The 21,514-nt window shown below is 37.4% G+C and overlaps 1 protein-coding gene across 1 annotated transcript in view; it reads left to right on the top strand.

Annotated features, from left to right (window-relative positions):
* Positions 1-1,760: 1,760 nt before the first annotated feature.
* The window catches only part of LOC129366401 (atrial natriuretic peptide receptor 2-like), a 53,514-nt gene continuing 33,760 nt past the window's right edge, over positions 1,761-21,514 (top strand). Inside the window, 5 exon segments of the mRNA XM_055040221.1 lie at positions 1,761-2,666; positions 14,038-14,219; positions 18,137-18,250; positions 18,527-18,659; positions 19,973-20,067. Of these exon segments, the coding sequence (XP_054896196.1) occupies positions 1,979-2,666; positions 14,038-14,219; positions 18,137-18,250; positions 18,527-18,659; positions 19,973-20,067 (1,212 nt within the window). The 5' untranslated portion in view covers positions 1,761-1,978.

Here is a 21,514-nt window from a genome sequence, read left to right as displayed (position 1 = left end):
TGTAATGTTTAATCAAGTTTTTATGGAAACTGATCCCTTTTTTAAAAATAAATTTTTCTGATATTTCTATTATTTTACTGGAAGATTTTTAAATTCCTTACATTCTAAATCGGATTTATACAACGGCATATTACAGTCATTGCAGAGAGAAAGAGAAACAGGTTTTATTTCAAAAATCTCAAATTGAAAAGTTGAAAATGTGCTTAAAACAATCTTTGAAATTAATTTGTCTAAAAATTAAAAAAAAATTCTAACAGATGTTTGACTTTTCAAACTCAGAACTTTCCAAGTTTTCTGAGCTGATTTGCCAGAATTTTGCTCCTTTTTTTTCTATCTCCAATACTCCATCATACTTTTAGATTTCTGATTATCAAGGATTATTAGATTAAGAAAAAGAGTGATTCCATCTGCCACCACAAGAGAGCAGCGTTGCGCCATGTTCCAGGGAACAGCTCATTTTTTTCGTTCTGTTATTTGACACAAAGTGACTGACTAGTGTAAAGTTGTGGTCACATTTTTCCTGTATCATCCATCCATCCATTATCCATCTGTCCATCCATCTATCATCCATTCATCCATCCATCCATCCATTCATCCATCCATCCATCATCCATCCATTCATCCATCCATCCATCATCCATCCATCCATTCATCCATCCATCCATCATCCATCCATCCATTCATCCATTCATCCATCCATCCATCATCCATCCATCCATTCATCCATCCATCCGTCGCCTCTGATGCTGTCGTATTTCCTCTGACTGCATGGAAAGGTGTCGGGACGGTTTTCCAGAACCAGCAGCTGAAACCCGATGATCCATTCAGTTCTGTTCATCCGGAAAGATGAAGAGGCTGCAGGCGGATCTGGAGGAGGAAGGGAGCTTCACTCCCAAACTGACCTCTGACCTTCTGCAGGAAAACATTTGACTCGTGTATAGAGCCCTGTAAAAAAGTTACTGGTACAAATTAAACTTTCTTCACCTTATTTATTAGTTATCACAACAAAAAAATATATTTTTAAATTTAGCTGCAAACTAAATGCCAATTAAATGTTTAGTTTGAAACTGTGAAAAATAATCCCATTATTCAAATTATTGCTGTTAATTTTTGCTGGCTTGCCTTTACAAACGGGACTTCAGAGTTCTTACTGTTTACACTTAAACTAAACTCCCAGGATGAACTAAACTTAGTTCAAAACATATTCATGTGTTAGAATGGCCTAGTCAAAGCCTAAATTTTAAAGAATTGAAAAAAAGTGTTCATTTTTCATCCAGTTTGACTGAGCAATTGTTATTTTTGCTTTTTGCACTGCAACTGGACCAAAAAGTGGTCAAGATTTTTTATTCTTTCGTCAAAAATGTTGAAAACATTTATTTTTCCTTCCAGTTACATTTACGTAACTCTTTGTGTTGGTCTTTTGGCGCAACCAGGCCGCCAGGGGGTGATTTAACTGGACTTTTTTACTTTTATAAACTGATTTTTATTTAATTTAGTTCTATTTATTTGTTTACTTGCGCACTGTAAAGATAATGGCTGTTTAGTGTTTATCAAACATTTTGGATTATTGAGACATCAGCAGAAGTTTGCCATCTGATCTGGTAAATACTTCTTATCTGTAGAGCGCAGTGAGCGCGCAGTGGCTCGGACGGCGCCGCCGTGTATTTTTTACAGTGTGTGACGTGTGCAGGGGGCCGAGCAGAACCAGGCTCTGATTTAACTTACAGTCATCCGGCTGTGAGTTATCACTCTGGGAGAGGCCGTCACTGTGGGGTCCGCGCTGCGCTGCGCTGGGAAATACTACAGCTTCACTCACCGTGGATTTACGCAGCGGGGACGCATGGCACAGCCGCGCTCACGCCACCGGGCGACGACTTTACTGAGTTGGTGCCACTTGTGAAGGCGCGCGCGGGTCGAGTTCGGGGTCTTTATGGTGCGGGGTGACTGAGGGGAACCTCTCCAAGCTGTGCGCACTGAGATGGGGCGCAGAGCCGCGACGGGCTGCTGCCTGCTGGCCGCGCTCTGCCTCCTCCGCGGCTGCTGGAGCGACATCACGGTGGCGGTGATGCTGCCGGACAACTACAGCATGTACGCGTGGGCTCTGCCGCGCGTGCTGCCGGCCATCCTCATGGCGAAGGAGGATCTGCACGGGAAGCACAACCTGCTGCTCGGCCACGACATCAACATCCTGAACTACAGCACGCAGGACCCCGCCGCGGGCTCGTGCGCAGAGAGCCGCGCGCAGGTGCTGGCCGTGGACGCGAAGCTCTACGTGCGCCCGGACGTCTTCTTCGGACCCGGATGCGTGTACCCGCTGGCCTCCGTGGCGCGGTTCGCGTCCCACTGGAAGCTGCCGCTGATCACCGCGGGCGGCCCCGCGTACGGGTTCGACGCGCGGGAGGAGTACCGGACCATCGTGCGCAGCGGGCCTACCACCACCAAGATCGGGGACTTCATCAACGCGCTGCACACGCAGTTCAACTGGACGACGCGCGCCGTGGTGATCTTCTACGACCAGCGGCAGGACGACCGGCCGCACTACTTCCTGTCCGAGGGGATCTACCTGAACCTGAAGCATGAGATCAACGTGACGGTGGAGGCGCGGCCGTACCAGAAGGAGCAGGACCACAAGGAGCTGGTCGGCTTCATGAAGGAGAGCGGCCGGAGTAAGAACCATCCATGTTCACTGGAAATCATTCATAACCGATTAATCGGATCAATGCGTTAATGTCCTCAACTAATTTGGTCACGATTCATCTACAGACTCTTAAAAAGGCATTACACCAAAACTGTACAAACATTTAGGATTTAACACAAATAACTTTAAATGATTAATCAATCTATTTTTCAAATAATCGTCAACTAATTCAGTAATCAATTAACTCCAATATGCAGACTCTCAAATGGCAAATTGCTGAAAGACCAACATACAAAGTGCTGTAATTATGGCAAAACTGTACAAAAATGTAAACATTTTGCATTAAGCACAAAAACATTCTTTATTTGTAGATGTTGTTCCCAGAACTCCTCAAGTGACAGTTTTAGCTTCACCTAAAACAAATCTTTTAAGCAACTGTTGCTGTCCAATTATTCATTGATTAATCCAGACATACTTACCATGTATTGAAAAGTCAAGCATAAAAGCTGAGCTGTTGATTTTAAAAGTATTTTTTAGCTGCAGATGCATCTTTTGCTACAAATAATGAAAGTATGAATCAGTTTATCCATTCTAGGGTTGAAATGTTTAATAAAATTAATGATTAATCGTGATTAAGTCATTATTCAAACAGTCGTCAACAAATTTAGTAATTGATTAACCGTCAATTTGAGCATACAAACTCTAAAAAGACCAATTGTTCAGAACAGTAATTATGCCATATTGTATAAAAATATATACATTTTGTATTAAGTTAAGTTTATTTTTATAACGTATTTCAGCAATAATCATAAAAACAACACTTAGTTGTCAATTATGAAACAAGACATGACATCATCAAAGTCATCAAGCAAATACACATCAAATATGTTGATTCCAGTTCCTACAAATCAACTGCAGCTCTAAACATGTCAGCCTTGATTTAAAGGATCTCAGTGTTTCAGCTGATTTGCAGTTCTCTGGGAGTTTGTTCCAGATTTGAGAAGCTATGAAGACACTACTGTCTAGTGGTTAATGCGTCTAAATATTAACGTATCGATGAGTTTCTCTACATCCTTTCATCCTGGCTTCAGGTGACAGAAGGCTGGCTTTATAACTGTCTTTATGAAGCTCTGAAGGTTCAGATCAGAGTTCATCACTGACTCATCTCTAAGTCTAAAGATAAAAACTTCAGTTTTGTTTCTGTTCTGCTGGAGAAAGTTATGGCTCCTTCACACATTGAATTAAAAATGTTTCGTGTTTGTAAATCGATTCAACTCAGAACTTTTCCGAACGGCGGCTTTAGAAAAAAAATCTCCCATTAAACACCTTTTGCTATCTAATGATTAATTTGTTAATTAAAATGTAACTTTTTGAATTCTAGGCAATAAAATGTTTATTTGAATCTTTTAATGTATTTGTAATATTGTATTAAGTGGTTAAATGTAAAATACCCAACAATTGATCAATCGATTAATCACCTGAATTGTCGATTAATCGGTTACTAAAATAATCATTAGTTACAGGCTTAATCCATCCGTCCGTCCGTCTATTTGTCCATCCATCCATCCATCCATCCATCCATCCATCCATCCATCCATCCATCCATCCATCCATCCATCCATCCATCCATCCATCCATCCAAAAATCCATCCATCCATCCATCCATCCATCCATAAATCCATCCATCCGTCCGTCCGTCCGTCCGTCCGTCCATCTCCATCCATCCATCCATCCATCCATCCACCCATCCATCCATCCATCCATCCATCCATCCATCCATCCATCCATCCATCCATCCATCCATCCATCCATCCATCCATCCATCCATCCATCCATCCATCCATCCATCCATCCATCTCTAGTTCTTTCATCTCTGGCCCGTTTCCTAAATGCTGATGTAAATTAATTCGTCTTTGACTCTCCAGGTCAGAATCAGGTTTTTCCAGGCGGTCAGGACTCGGTCCGGTGGGAAGCCTGTTTTTTCCAGGGTTATTACTCAGGAATGTCTTCAGGCTGTGCTGCTGCTGCTGCTGCTGCGGGTTTAGCGCCTGTGGAGGATCGCCACATGGGAATGAGAAGCTGTCATTAAATCTGTTCCCTGACAGCCAAAAACAAGCCGCATGTTGTTCACATTCGAACAAAGAACATGGAGACCGTGAGCAGATTTGCTGATATTTAATTAATCTGGAAAACAAAACAAAATCCCTTCAACTTGCTTACAACTGGTGCTGTTCCAACAGCAATTTATGGGTAATTTTTTTATCAATATTTCATGACAGATCACCACAAAGTGAGGCTGGAATGATTAATTGTGATTAATTGATTATCAAAAATAATCATCGGCTAATTTAGCAATCAATTAATCATTAACTGGAGTAACAAAAACAAGAAAAACATTTTCTTCAAAGTTCACCACTACAAGGAGTGTCAAATCTCCATAACAACCATTCAATGATAAGAAAACCAGGAGTGTCAGTGTGGCCTAGTCAAAGTCCAGACTCAAATCCAGTTGAGAAGAATTAAAAAGTTGTGTTCCCAGCTGCTCTCCACTCAATGTGGCTGAGTTTGATCTATTTTGAAAAGAAGGATGGACTAAACACTAAAAATACTAGGGCTGAAATGATTAATCAGATTAACTGCGATTAATTAATTATCAAAATAATCGTCAGCTAATTTAGTAAACAATTAATCATTGACTAAAGTATACAGAATCAAAGAAGGCCATTTGTTGAAACAAAAACAATATTTTTATGCAATTAAAAGACGCAAATAAATAATTCAGTTATTTTTCTAAATAAGAAAATAAACATTTTATTGCAAAATGTGAATCTAAACCTGGTGAATTTTTCAGTTATACCATCTGAGGAGTTTTAGATAAAACATATTTACAGACAAATGCAAAATGTAAATATTTTTGTACAGTTTTGGCTTAATTATTCCAGTGAACATGTTTTTTTCACCAACGAACCTGTTGAAGTTGGAATATTCCAGTTAATGATGAATTGTTTCTAAATTAATTGAAGATTATTTGAATGATCAATTAATCACAGTTAATTTGATTAATCGTTTGAGCCCTTTGGAAGAGTTCATGTTTAAGTTAGTGATTGCTCAAGTCTTGTATCTGCAAAACAAGTCCAAGTTCAACACCCAGTTAACGATTAATCGATAACGAAATGAGGAGACAATTATCTCAATAATTGATTAATCGCAATTCATTGTGATTAATCATGTTTAATCATGATTAATCATCAATTAATCACAATTAGTCATGTTTTCAATCATAGCGGAGTGAATTTAAAAGGATTCATGTCATGAATTTAGCTCAGTTTGTTTGTGTATTTCCTAACAGAAACGTCAGAGCAACCTTTGCAGGAATATTTATGTTTTTGCTGCGACGATTTGTCTTGGAAAGCTCGAGGAGCGAAGATGTGCCGCTGACAGCTCAGAAAACACTCGGGCCGCGGCTGTTTTTGGAAAGCTGGCCACAGATGATATGTTTGGACTGATTATATCCCGTTTGGATTTAATCCGATAAGGGGAATGTTTGCTCAATCACCTGTTTATATTAGGAGTTCATCGCTTTTTGTTGTTGTTTTATAACGTTTTTATATTTTCACTGGTTCTTGTAGTCAGTGGTAGTTCGTAGAGGTCTTGTGGACACGTGAATCTCATGATGCAGGAAACATCTGGAGGGAATCACTGTTCACTTCAGAGCAGAATGTGCTCCCAAATAGTAAATACTGCCGCATTTCCGTAAAGTAATTCCTGGGAGACTTTATCTGTTGGTTGAACAACACGGACGAAATCAAAAGGCGATTCTGACCTCCCTCGTTCGGGAATTAGGGGGCAGGAGGTCATGTGAGCTAATGGCTTTGCCAGGGCTTGTCAGGGCTTGTCCGGCCTCACCACTGGGCTCACTCTTCACACCAGAAACATCCCGCAGGCGGTTGGGGTTACTCCACAAGAAAAGGGAGGAAAAGTGAAGGTTTCAGTGGGAAAACAAACAACAGCGAACATTTAAAGACTCTGCTCATATTGTGTTTGTTTCCCTCTTTAAAGAGGCAAATAAAGTATTGTGAGCAGGATTGAAACAAAGGGACTCCTGGTTAACGAAATGGGCAAAATGGCTCTCCACTCAGGGCGCTCTTCAATCCGGGGGGCAGCACAAGAAATCAAACAACAAAATCTGGTTATTAAATGATCACTGACTTTTTTATTGGTGTTTGAATTTTTGTGTTCCTTCATTATTGCTCAACAGGGTTTGCCATATTCAGTTCATTGGTATTGCTTTAAATGTCTTTGTCTTTATTTATTCTTATGTTTTTCTCTTTGTTCGCCAAGGTTAATGATACTCAATTTCTCTCCCCCAACATAAAGTAGTTGAATTATTTAATTTATAAGTAATATTATATTTAATAGAGATGCGCCAGAAAAATATATTTTTACAGAAACTGATGTTTATTAAAATGTACAGTATTTTTTTTAATGACAAATGTCTAATTTTGAGAGTTGAAAGACAATCTAAAACATTAATAAGGCCTTAAATATATTTTTACATATATAATGGTTAAATAAATGAAATTAATTAGTTTCATTCTTATTATTACTCAAATTTGATATTAGTAATCAAAATATCTTAAATTTCAACTCTCCTTTGCCCACATTGATATTATCTATTTGTAATATAAAGTGCTGTCAAAGAAAAGAGTGAGAATAGAAAGTATTTTTTCAAGAGCACCAATAAAAATAAAAAAGCTGCAGAATCTCTTCTAAGAGCTGTAAAAACCACAGCAGGCTGCAGATTCCTCCCTTTCTGTCCAGTTTGTTCTGTGCATTAGTGGTTTGCAGCTCACAGTGGGAGACAAAGAGTCACGGCTCAGGCTCACCTCGTTATAATCACTGAAATCCTGCATAACCTGCACGCTGTTTTTACACATCCAGTTTGTAAATCGCGGAGTTTCTCATGTTCTCACAGAGAAACCTCCTCAGGTTAGATGTAATCTGCCTCGTCTGGAGGGAAAAACAGAAAATGACAGAAAATCTGCAGAAATCCTTGGAACATAAATCAGTGTGACTTGATTCCGGCTAATCTGGATGATGATTATCTGTGTCTGAGTCTGTTTAGTGTCTCTGTCTGACCAAGAACTGATGAGGGAGCGCTACGTAAATAAACAGACGTTACAACAGGAACAAATGGGTGTTAATTCATTCTGAGGTAAACTCAAGTAGCAGGTTTAGCAAATCAAGGCTGAATGGAAACTTGGAGCGGTAACAGTGATGATAGTCATGACCATGATGGGGTCGTTTCCCTCAGTAGGAACCGAACGGCGCCACGGGGCCGAGCCGCTTCGCTGGTTGCTTTTATTTACACTGAAAGTTTTTGCTTTTTGTTCAGTTTTTGCTTTCAAACAAGCTGAACTTTTTTAATTAGAGGAGATTCATTATGCAAAATGTATGTTGTCCATGTTTTTCTGCTTCTCTTTGGGTTTCAATCACTTCTAAAAACAACCTAAGTGCTTAAAAACACATAGCTTTTGTTGTTTTTTTGTTAAGACACATCCAATATGCACTCTGTCGTTACCTAGCAACTCCAGTGAAATTCTGCTTGTTACTTAGCAACGCCAGTGGAGCTTCCAGTATATTTGGTCAGCTGGTTTTTCTCTGTATGCTCTGTGCAATGGCTGCTGGAAAAGACAAGTGTTTTGATATTGACTTACCTTCCAGAAACTACTTGCTGTATTCTTGTTGGTTGTGCAGGAGGCTCCCCTTCTGCTTTTCAATTGTATGGTTGTACAATTGCCCATCTGTTTGCAGCCATTTTTACGTGCGGGTGTAAATGTTACGTTGGGGTGTGGAGAGGAGCAGATGATTTGGATTTAAGGTGAGAAGATGCTGTAAAACAGCTAAACTCTCATTGTCTAAGAGTAATTTTGTTTTAAAAAATGCAATGAACAGGTTTTGTATAGGCCATAGAGCTATCCTAACCTCTTCATGGAAGCATATTAGTCTGTACAGTAATGTCAGAGCACCCTCAGGGACGATGTATGCAGGAGGATTAGCATTTAAATAGGATAATAAATTAAGTACAGTCTTACCTTAACTGCAAGATTTCCAAAAGACTTGAAAGTCAAATTTTCACATTTTTCTTGAAAATTTCTGAGTTTTTCAACAGAAATTTACTCCTTTTTTCTGTTTTTGTTGGTGAAGCATCAGTATTGCAACATTCATTTTATTCTAGGTAAACCTGAAAAATATCCAGAATAATTCAGGTTTGGTTGACATTTACTGACTAAATGTTTTCTCTCTCTTCTTGCTTCTCTCCATGAAATTCTTCCCCATCAGCAGCTTTCTGTCAACTCTGTATTTTGTTACATGAGGCAACCCAACTCCACAGACCTGGGACACTTATTTGCCTCTGACATGATCAATGAAGTCTGACGTAATGCGGTATTAATAGAAACAAACAGCAGGGTGTTTATCGTTATAAAAATAAACTGTTATTCAATTGTCATCGCTTGAGAATACCTCCAGATGTTCTCAAGGTCCTTGACAATGTTTGAGAGAGCAGCGTGAGTGAAAATGTGAAAATTTAAAAGGTACATTTTAGAGCTTATGATCTGCAGACACAGGCAGTTAAACTTTTTACCGCTAACGTTTAATTAGCAGGAGAAACTCCAACCAACGGACAAGCAGTGAAAGAAAAACAATACTTGTTACTGATAACTTCCTGCTGATTCTGAGAATCGTTCTGCATGATTAAAGTCCGTTTCTGACGCTGAGGCCATATGAGGACATTAACTTTCACAAATCTGTTGGCATTTCTCAGAAAATGAAGGACGCTTTCAGTGGAACAGGGCTGTTCTCTGGGATCCATCTTGATAGTAACCCAGAAGGAAGGTGGGTCAGACTCCCATGTAATGATTTTGTAATTCTTGGTAATGCGATGCTGGGAACCTGTGGGTCTTTTTTAAATTGTGAACCAAAACTTTACAGTTCTCAGAACTAGTGAGGAGAATGACAGTCCCAGAAGTTGTTAAATAAACTTGATTTTATTGGGATTTTATGTGATGAATCAACATATTCAGCCTTCTGTGAATCCATAATTCCCAGTAGCAGCTTTTATTGCAAATATACGAGCAAGTCTTTGGAGGTTAGATGTTTACTAGATTCTCATTTGGACTGTAACTTGGCAAAATCCACTTTTCTAGCTCTTAAATACATTTTGTTGGATAGTCAGAGTCCCAACAAATACACAAAAATTGAATTAAGTTTCTCCCGATCAACGTTGGACATTAACTAGTTACTTCTACAATTATGTATACCTTTAGTATGCTGTACTTTTTACTTTCACTTGAGTAACTTTATTATGAAGTATTTCTACTCTTACTTGAGTAAATTTTCTGGATTTTCTACCGACAGAAAAACAAACATGTTTTAACCAAAAATTCACCAGACAGACACAAACCTGAAGGTCTAGTTAAAGTTTATGTTTTTCTTGAAAGAAATTGATTAGGAATTTAAAAACATTTTGCCTGATTTTGTTGTTTTTTTTGTTACTTATATGAATTATTGTCATTTTGGTCCCTTAAATACCAAATTTTCCACTTAACTTTGTAATTTCTAATATTAAATGATCGATAATTTGATCAGTTACTCAGTAATTGAGTAGATCTTTTCAGAAATACTTATTTATTGGAGAAATAAATATTTATTCAGAAATATATAATTATTGGAGTCATTTCTTGGATGGCTGCTTTTTACTATTTTCACTCTTGTTTAGCTGTTATGTCACTATTTGCTCCTGAACTACTAAATAAGGTCATGAACTTCCGGCTACCCCACTTTAGCAAATCCGCCATGTTTTAATTCTCGCAGTGACGTAGCCGTCGAACTTTAAAGATGCTGAAACTTCAAGCGGAGACGTCAAAATGTTCAGTTGTGGGGGTTTTAACACACATATGTCACTACACCGTCCTCTTAGAATTACCTCGTTAAAAGTTATTTTTTATCTTAACGAACATTTCCACCTTCAGTGGGGAAAATCCCATTTCAGTTCAATGACGAGTTCTTCAGCAACTTCCTCCGTTATTAAAAAGGTTTCTGTCCGTGGAAGTGAAAATGACGGCCACAGCAAGGCGGTGAGCTGCAAATGACTCGACAAAAAATATTTTAGAGATGAATTTATTAAGTTGATAAGACATCCTCCTGGCGTTTTATCAATTTAGCTCAACGTAGCAAGCTAGCAACAGCTAGCTTGTTTTGCTAGCAGTAGTTAGCACCGTGCCGTCTGCTTATGCTAGCTGTTAGCTCCGGGAGGACATAACCGTACTACATGTTTAGTACAATATTAATCAATAAATATTTAGTTTGTAGAATAGTATTATTTCATACATTGTTTAGCTTTATTTTTGACTTGTTTGTTTTGGGAATTCCACGACAGAAAGGCGTTCAATGACGTTCTTGGAGCTAGCGTTAGCTAACTGGCAGTTGTAATTGTTCTTTGAAGGTTTTATTAGGGCTTCAGCTAATGTTTATTTTAGTAATCGATTAATCGGTCATTCTCATAATTAATCGTATGAACAATGTCTCATTCCACAGATTTTCATTTTTGCTGATTAAGCCTTTTTATACAGTGTTGTAAATAAAAAAATATTCATTTTGAAATAAGTAATTAAACATTTTGTAGCCTGAATTGCAATACCAAAGCATTTCTTTAGTAAATCTGAATCAGATGAAGATAAAACTATATCACTTTAGGAGCTTTGGCTAAACTATATTTACAGATGAAGGTTTTATTTTCTAAAATCTTAAATTCAAAATGGATGTTTCTTGTACAGTTTTGGCATATTTACTGCTCTGAATGTTTTTTGTTCCACAAAATAACATTTTTTGAATCTGTACACTAAATTAAAATAGTTAAATATTATTTCAATAATCAATTAATCACAATTAATTTGATTAATCCTTTCAGCCCTACTCAAGTATTCATAGATTTTAGCTGATTGAAAACCCTGGGAAATCCGACCTGAACTTTCTTCAACATGTTTTCTGTTTTCTTTATAAATTTTGCTGACTTTGTGAGATTTTTCTTCTATAAAAGCTACATTTGTTTGTGGAAACTGACTGGGGTGGATTTTATTTAGTGGTTTAATATAGACCGGCCAGAAACGAGTTCAGTACTTTCCATTTGTGTGATTTGTCGCTTTTCTCTTTTCTGTTTTGCTACCAAAAACTGGATTGTAAAAGTCTTCAGTTTGGTGTTTTGGTTTCAACTAGCCTCTTTTTTTTGTTTTTGAAGGACTGTTTTGTATTCAGAGACTTCAATATTAATTTTATCTGTTGTTTTAATAATTATGAATGTTTAAATGTTTCACAGTTCCAGTGTTAAATGTTCATTAGAATTTAAAGTTAATTGATATTTTAGAATGAGTTTTTGCATGATTTTGCCATTACTTCTAAATGGTCTCAAACAATAATATTATTGTTTATTGCGACAACTTCTGTGACTATTCATCGTCCAGGAAAATTGGTTACTATTACAGTAACCCATCAAATAATTTTTCTTCCTCTTTACAGCCATGTGTTTGAGTCTGTAAGTTGACAAGTTGTGCCAAACGCCAAAGGAGTTTGAATAATGCGAATAGGTTAAAATTAGCAACTGGTGTTGGATGTTTTACGCAAAGTGAAAGGCTGAAACATGGGAGAACATTTCTTCAGGTGGGTTTGGGTGTTGTTTCTGGGTCGTGTCCAGGCGGCGGGAACTCCTGGCATGGCGAACCGTGCTGGAAGAGCTGAGCGTTAAGAGCGGCAGCAGCTCATGAGGAAACGTCTGCTAACCAGGCAGTCGGGCTTCCAGCTGGCAGCAGCAGAGGCTCCAACATGAGCGGGAAGGAAAGCTGGTTTCTCTGTGTGACTCAGCAGGGTGTGGGGGGAGAAGACAGCTTCCACCGCCGGGATGGAAACACGATTCAGGCCGATTCTCACTGCTGAGAGCGAGAGGATGGATGGATGGACAGATAGATGGGTGGACTTCCTGAGAAATCCATCCATACATCCATCATATTCATTATCATTTAATATTCTGAAGGATTTTTCTGTCCAGTTCTGATTCTCAATGCATAAAGTTCAGATAATCTGGTTGAATCTCAATGACCCTTTTTATAAATTCTAATTTCATCTTTTTATCAGAATCAGACGGCATTGAAAATCAGGGCGACTCTCAAAGCTTGTCATCAAAAGCTAGAGCTAATTTCATTACAATAAGTGAACATGAAAGCTTTTGTCATTCTGCCAGAGAGAAAATGACTCCTGGGTTCACATAAGAAAAGAAAAACACACAGTGAAAAATAAAGGAGCAGACGCTGGATGTCTGCTTATTCATGGTAGTTTTTATTCCATGTAATTGTGATAAGATCATTTTCAAAGGATTGGGTTTTAATTAGTTAAAGTTTAAAAGATCTCTGGTTGTGATGCTGTTTGTGTGGCTCTCTACCCAGGATGCTTTTCTATGAAGGGGCAGCGCCTCCACCTCAACCTGAATCTCACTTTGTGTCTTTTCTGACTTTTGGTTGGTTTGCTTCAGACTTTAATAAATAAATGAGTAAATCTCAGTTTCTTTCGCAGATTTAGATTTTGGTGACTCTGATTGACCTGAAATTAGAGACGTTTGGTCTCATTTGACCTCAGATGAAAAGATAAAGATGTTTCTTATGCCAACTTCTGGTTTAAATTATCAAGGATTCATTTTAGGATGGATCACACAAGCTCTATTTAGTGCTTTAATCAAATTGTAATTCATTTATCTAGAAAGTTTGGTTCTTTTGAGGGAGTTTGAACTCGTAATTGGACCAAAAATGCAAACTCTGGTCCGCCTACAAACCTCGGTCCTGGTTTTATTGAAGTGAACTCTGAACATCAAGCGGACCTGAGAGTGATCTAAAACTAGGAAGTGGGCTACAGCATAGGGCATTCTGGGTAAATGAAACCATACAAACACGCTAGGCTAGTGCTAGCAGTAGAAACAGTTTGTGGTATTTTACTAAAGATACAAGAATCTGACTCCTTTTTTGTTTACATTTTGTGAAGTAGAAAGTTGTGCTCAGTGTCTTCCTCATAGGTTTTCCTGTTGTTTCCTTCAGTGGCTCTTGGTGCAGCACCCTACAGGCGAGGAGGGGAACAGCCTTTTTAATTAGTTTTGTTTGTTTAACTCAAACTAATTTTGTTACATTTTCAGCACTGAAATTGTAACAAATGTTGTAACTTTGGTGCCAGTTGCACTGGATCTACCAGATTCTTGAGTCTAACTTCAGGACAGTGGAGAAAAGACGACTCATTCACGACCCTCTAACTGTGCATTATTTTGTTTTCCTTCCAGCTAATTTTCTCTTCTCCTCCTGCAGTTATCTACATCTGCGGGCCGCTGGAGTCCTTCATGAGCATCATGAAGCTGTTCCAGGAAGACACTCCAGAAGGAGAAGACATCCAGACAGAACTACGCCATCGTCTGGACGACTTCGGACCCGACCGCAAGCCGTGGCAGAAGGCGAACTTTGACTGGGCCAATGCCGTCAAGGTCTTCAAGGTACAGACAGAAAACATTTCCTTTCACTGCCGTTTGTTTGAAAGCTTGGAGAATGAAAAACACTTCTCTGTTCGTGACAGATGTTAAAGACGCTCCTTAACGAGCGCAGCGGACGCTGCCAAATAGTCTCCCGGGCAGAAGACGTCGTCACGATTCAGGGAGTTGAATTCCTGCGTGACATTAATGAAAGAGTAGACATGTTTTTACAGGAAGCTCTACAAATTAGCACCATGTGAAATAAGACACCACAGAAGATGCTCCCCTAATTTATCTCCCTGAATGCCATGCAGACATGTCTTATTAATATTCTCTTCATTTTTTCAGATGAGATTGTTGTAGCACATCCACTCACTGCTGTTCGACTATATGGTTTTGCAGCTGCTTGGGCAATTTCTCCCATTGGGTTGTACATTTTTTTTCCCATTTTGCCATATTAAACAAACTTTAATGCATTTTCATTGGATTTTAGGTGATAAACCAACACATCGTATGCATATTGTAAATTAAATGTTTTTCAAACAAATATTTGAAAATTATAGCATACTTTGTTTCTAGCTCCTTTATTCTGGTCTCGCTTCCAGCTAATTTTTATTCCAACCAATTCTTTCAGAATCAGTCAAGCTCAGCCAGATGAAATGCATACATTTTTGTATCATGTTACATATTTTCAACTAGATTTTTGTCTGAGCTTTGACTAGGCCTTTCTAAAGCCTGCTAAACCATCCAACTGTATCTTTTGCTGCATGTTTAGGGTGATTGTCCAGCTGGAGGATGAACCTTCACCCCAGTTTCATGTCTTCTTCAGCCTCTAGCAGGTTCTCTGTCCCCACAGCATGATGCTGCCACCACCTTGTTTTTAGTTTTTAGCAATTGGACTCATTATTAAACTTTAAACAGTAACTAAAATCAACTTTTTTTTGAAGATGAATGGCACAAAGTGGTCTTTAAAGGAGCTATCTTTACATTTTTGTACAAATTGTGACATGTTTGTTTAATTCTGCCTAAAATTGTTTTAGTGCTGCCCTCTTTGGGTTGAACATGGGCTACTGCAGTTGAATTTTCCCATTGGTTACAAGTTTGGTTGTATCACCACAATGCACTACTTTATGTTGGTTTATAAAGTTTGTGATTCTTACTCCAACAGGTAAACTCTCCAGCAGGTCCCCACCATCTGTTAGCGTGATCGATTTGGAGACAGCTAAACGTCCGGCTAACTGGACTCTGAGGATTATACAATGTTGCTGGGCTTCAGTTTTGTCAGTACAAAACTAGTTTTCTGGGTCACAGCAGATCCAAAGGGTTCACTGAACTGAACAGACAATTAAAATCTCACAATGCCAACTACTGTCTGAGCTAAACAATGCTTCAATTGTGCTGAAACCCCATTAGTGCGTTTTCTGTCAGGCGGCGGTTTCCTGCTGTTTAATTGCTAGCTAACGTGCAGGAGCAGACAGGAGTCAGTTTGGAGAATCCGGAGAGGAATTGTATTATTATTTTACTAACAGTCACTGAAATCTGTAGCAATTTATTTATTTGATATTGAAAATATCAACTATTTCTGTAAACTAGTTGCGTTATGTCAAAGCGCTCTAGCTAGCATGCTAACTATTAACAATATTCATGGGCAGCTTTTGTCTATCAGGGATGCTCAAAGTGTGGCCTGTGGGCCATTTGTGGTAAATGGTAAAAATCTGGCCAACAAAACCAAAACAGTTTTAGAGCCAAAAAATGTGGAAATTTGAAATTTTATTTTATTTTTTTTTGTAATAAGGCAGCAACCTGAATCCCTTTTTTATATTTTGTATTATTAGAAAAACATGGCCGCATCATAACCCCATTATGAATGAATATAATTGAATTAATTGACTTTTATTTCTTGATGTGTTTGGAGAGGAAACTGAACTGTTTTAACCTACTTCAAAATAAGAGAAGGAATATGAACTTTTAACTACTTGAAGAGTTTTTAATAGTCTAAAACCAAAACTTTAACAGAGATAATGATCTTTAGTCAACTGAAAGTTTGCAAAACATAAAAATGTATCTGGTGAGATTAAATTAGAGGAAGCTAAGTGCTCTAAGCATTTCAAAAGTTAGCAGAAAATGCTATTTATTCAATACTGGTGTTAAAACACTAATTATTCATTATTTAATATTTATTTGTGATCAATAACATATTTTTGAATAGAATTTAATTAATGCACTAAATTAACAGTTAGCTACACCATTAGCTGAAGTGACAGTATTTTTTTGGTGCAATTTTTTAATTGTTTAGTTGGCATTTGGAATCAGTGCAGCGTTTTTGAATTGAGTTGAATTAATGCCTTAATTTTGAGCATTTTTAGAAATAAAATTACAGCGACATTAGCTTCGTTGTTAGCGTGTTGACAGAAGTGTTTTTGTCACTGATGATGGGGAATTAATTGGTGCATAAGAAGTTTTAATACCTGACCAACAGTCACATGTTGTTTCCAAAAAGCAAAAATTACTAATTTCATAATTTTCTAATACTTGGGTTTCGTTTACTTTCAGCAAAATCCTGAAATATTAACACACTTCACCGGATTTGGATCTAAGAGTTTTATATGAAGCACAATATAAATATGTATAATTTTTTGGGAAGCCCCAGAATCTGAGCCCTGGGCGTCTGCCACATCCCTCCAACCTACAGTTCTTCTGTAATCCACCCTGTAAAAAAAAAAACATGCTATTTTACACTTTTCTATGTTTTTTCGTTCATTTTTATTGTTGTTTTCGGGGTTGCCCCAGCAGGATAATGAGTCACCTCTAATTAGTGGAAAGATATGCGATCTCGGGTCGCATGAATGTTTTTCTTTCAGTTGAAGAATCGGTGCCAGTTACCAACTCTGGCTAAAAATATTTACAACAACATTCAGCTGAACTACAAGAAAAGTCTTGTTAAGCAGACGTTAACTTAAAATGTAACCGTGAAGGAAAACGATGCTTCCAGACACTTTCCCTGTGTATCTATGGTGTTGTTGTCAAACAATCAGCAGGTCTTTCTCTGCCTGGATTTGCTGGTGGGTTCTTGCTGTGGCAACACGGTGTTTTTTTGCTGCAGTAATTGCTTGTGGAAGTTTGAGGCGAGGTTTTAATCACTGTTGTGACACGAGATATGATTCCCCAGCTTCTTAAGTAGAAAGCAACGCTGACAGACTTTATTAAAAACGCCCCAGGGTTCTGTTTTTGGACCGCGGGTATTTAATGTTTCACGGTTTTTATCACGTAACAACAGCAAACTTTAAGGTGTTTCATGTGTAATATTATAACTCAATCACATTATAGGTTAAAATCAGCTCAAGATTATGTTTTTACATATTTTATTGACATTTATGGTTTCAGTTGTGTGTGTTTTTATTATTTTTGGTCATTTTGTTTTCTTGGATATTTAAGATACATTTACTTGAGTAACTTTTCTGAAACTTGTAGGAGTGTTTTTACTACGCTTTACTTGTTAGTTTTACTTGAGTAATTTTATTATAAACTATTTCTACTCTTGAGTAAAATTTCTGGATTTTCTTCCCACTGACTGAAAAACAAACATGTTTTAACCAAAACACAGATACACACCTGCAGTTTTTATTAAAGTTTCATACGTTTTATATTTAAAGAAACTGATTTGGAAACATTTTCTTTTGTCTTGATTTTTTTTTTTACTTATATGAATTATCATTTTCCTCCTTAAAACACCAAAATATCCACATAATTTTATATTTTGGTCCATCTGATGTAATTTTTAGATATTAAGTGATTTGATCAGTTACTCAGCACTTTTATGTTGAAGTAGCTCTACTCTTTCTTGAATACAGCTTTTGGGTGCTTTTTCCACGTCTGGTTGGAAATGAACCCAAACGTTTCTCTTCTGATCCATCGTCTTCTCCGTTTTGTGCTTCCTGCAGTCCGTTTTCATCATCACGTACCACAACCCAGAGAATCCAGAATACCTGGACTTCCAGAGGAGGCTCCATGCCAGAGCTCAGAGGGATTTTGGTGTTCATTTGGAGCCATCATTAGTAAGTATTAAACTGCTGTGAGTTCTAGGTTGCACAACAGCCTCTTTAATTTTTTATGGGATAATCAGACGGACAAAACATCCCACTGTGCAGAGTAATTGCTTGAACTTAATGAGAAATGAGGTTTACAGTTCTGTTCGCAGTTACTGTAGTCAGTTTATGTGTGAGAGCGTAAAAAAAAAAGCAGCATTTTGTTTCGATTCTGCAGAGTAAATGCAGTTTTGCTGCTGCAGAAACTCTTGTTCTCGTTGGTTTGAGTAACGCCTGTTGTTGCAGATGGACTACATCGCTGGCAGTTTCTATGACTTTCTGCTGTACGCCATGGCGCTGGAGGACACGCTGGCGGATGGCGGCGCGCAGAACGACGGCATCAACATCACGATGAGGACGCAGAACCGCCGATTCTGGGGTGACCCGTTTCTACCAAGAACCTGTTCATTTAATCTGAAACAAATGGCTGATTTGTAGAGCTGCAGCTGACGATTGCTGTAATAATCGATTATACTAATGACGAATCGATTATTCTGATGATTAATCAAATAAAAAAAAATGGTACATTCTGCAGATTTCCTTATTTGTCCATTTAAACCTTTTTTATACAATATGAGAAATACAAGAGAAGATGGAAAAAAGCAAATGATTAAATTTTTGTTTTAAATAAGAAAAATATTGTAACCAACACAGTAAATCTGAACTTGGTGAAGGTACAGTGTTGTTTTCTTTTTTTTTTAGAATTCCGTTTTTTTTCTCAGAATTTTTAATTTCTTTTTTATTTTCTTTCAAATTTAGATTTAGTTTTTTAGATTTAGTTTTTTGTTTGAATTTTTATTTCTTTTCTTCAGAATTTTACTTGTTTTCCCCTATTTTTAATCTCACAAGTCTTGAGTTTTTTAGTCTGAATCTGAACTTTTTCTTAGAATTTTGTCTGTTTTCTCAGAATTGTGACTTAGAAAAAAAAATATATTCTCCTTTCGGTGGCCCAATCCTCTTCCGTACTGAGACACATTTATAGACAAATACAAAACACTTCGCTACTTTGTACAGTTTTGGCTTAATAACTGCTCTGAATATGTTTCTTTTCACCAAATTGCCATTTTTTAATTTGTATAATACTCCTGTTTTATATGCAGGACCTGAATTATAAATCTCAGCAAACTAAGATCACATGCTCAGTAGTTTATTTGGAAACAAAAACAAATGTTTACTGTAGTTCTTTGTTCATTTTTGTCTTTCTAAATAAGTTTTAAATCACCAGTTTACAGTTAGTCTCGTTTGTTTGAATGGATTCTTGTTTTTACTTTTTTGTTTCCTGTTTTCAAATGACTTCACACAAGAAAACATGCCTTGACCCCTGAAACATCAACATATGTTTTAACCTTTGATGTGAATCTACTGTTAAATAAGCAGCTGATGAACGTTCTGTTGTTGAACCAGGCCAAATGTTTGGTTCTACTAAATACCGAAGCAAAGTATCTCATTTAAATCTGCAGCTTTCTTACAGTGATTACAGCCAGATTGCACATTTTTACAAATCACCTCAATCCAAAGTGTTTTTATGCGTGATGAGTGTTGTGGCGTATCATACTTAGAGAGGCCAAACATTGTTGAGCTTAAAATGGCTAATTATGGTTGTTTTTCCATGGCGTAATTTGGCCAAAAGCCTTTAAAAATATCAAACAGTCATACAGAAAATGGCATTAATGCTGCTTATTTTTCTCTTAGGAATCACCGGACTCGTGACCATAGACGACAAAAATGCGAGAAACATAGATGTGGACCTTTGGTCGATGACCAACCAGGAGACGGGAGAGTTTGGGGTGAGTCCAGGTTTAGAGTCTCAGGAAGTTTCAACATTTTAGCATCCGGGTGTTTTTACTTTGCTCTGATGTTTTGGGAACATCAGGAACAAAACTTTCCTTTTTTTGACAAAACTGACATTTTCTGAATTCTGACTGTAATCTCAGAAATCTGTCTTTTTTTTTCTTAAAATTTTAATTTTTTTATTCTCAGAAATACAATTTTGAAATTTCTCAGAGTTGAAAAATTTTCTCAGGATTCTGACTAATCTGGCAATCCTGACTTTTTTTCTCAGAATTCTGACTTTTTTTCTCACAATTTTGAAATTTCTCAGACTTTAATGTCAAAATTCAGAGATTTTTTTCCCTTGGATTTCTGACTTTTTCTGAGAGTTTTTGACAAGTTTTGGCTAAAAAGTTGCTTTTTTCTTAAATGCTAAATGTATATATTTTTTATTAGAGTTTTGGCCTAATTACTGCTCTGAATATATTGTTTTTTCACCAAATGTCTTTTTTTCGTCTAATTGATGACTCAAGTAGCTGCAGATTATTTCAGTAATCAATTTGATTAATCATAATTAATCGTTTCAGTCCTACAGAAGAGTTTATGTTTAAATCAGCGGCTGCAAAACAAACCTTTTTCTGCAGATATTCTGTTTATTTTGTGCTGCACATCACAGTTAAACGTCTTTACTTTGGTCTCCTCTTTCCCAGCATGAGTCTCGTTTCAGTCTTTTTATAGCAAAATGTGTTAAAATTAATATTGTTTGAGTTTCTTTTCTTAACGTTAATCTCATTCAGCTTTGCACAATCCGACCTCTGGGTGAACTTCCTCCTTGTCTGGTTGCCAGAGACAGACACTGTACACCATTACACTGATAATTTATCGTGAAAATGCTGTTAAGGAGATAAAAGACTCTTCACAGCTGGTGTTTGAAAGATTCAACAGTCCCAACCCAAACAAAACTGTAAACATTTCTCTGTTTGGCTTCCAGAGACCATCTTCAAAATATTTCGTTACCTTATATGGCGTGCTGCAGTTTTTATGACTTTCCTCTTTATGTCAACATGCACAATGTATCTCAACCTAAAAATAAAACAAGATTTTATTATTAAGTTAAATGTCGATTATTAATTGTTTCCATTATAAATGTGGCCAAAACTTTGTCAATGTTCTACTAATGTTGGAAAACACAATTTTGCAATTGCACCGTTTCTATTAAGTATGAAAATAAAATCACATTTGAACAAGTTTGTTCGCACAATAAGTAATTTAAAGAAATGGCGTGCTTTTTCTTTGTTTGGTGCGGGGAATCGCTTTTTTCAAAAAGGTTTTTTTTTTACACAGTGCAGCGTGAGAGAGAACCTCAGTCGCTGAAAACGTAACAAACGTTGCCACTTTGGTCTCAAAAGGAACCAAGTTTTCCCAACTATCAGATGTGAAAACACCCCGATGCTAACGCTAGCC

This window comes from Poeciliopsis prolifica, unplaced genomic scaffold (genome assembly GCF_027474105.1).
Source record: "Poeciliopsis prolifica strain line A6 unplaced genomic scaffold, Auburn_PproV2 SCAFFOLD015, whole genome shotgun sequence".
Classification (NCBI taxonomy): Eukaryota; Metazoa; Chordata; class Actinopteri; order Cyprinodontiformes; family Poeciliidae; genus Poeciliopsis; species Poeciliopsis prolifica.
The sequence above is the reverse complement of the archived record's forward strand: the minus strand, read 5'-3'. Positions and strand labels throughout refer to the sequence as shown.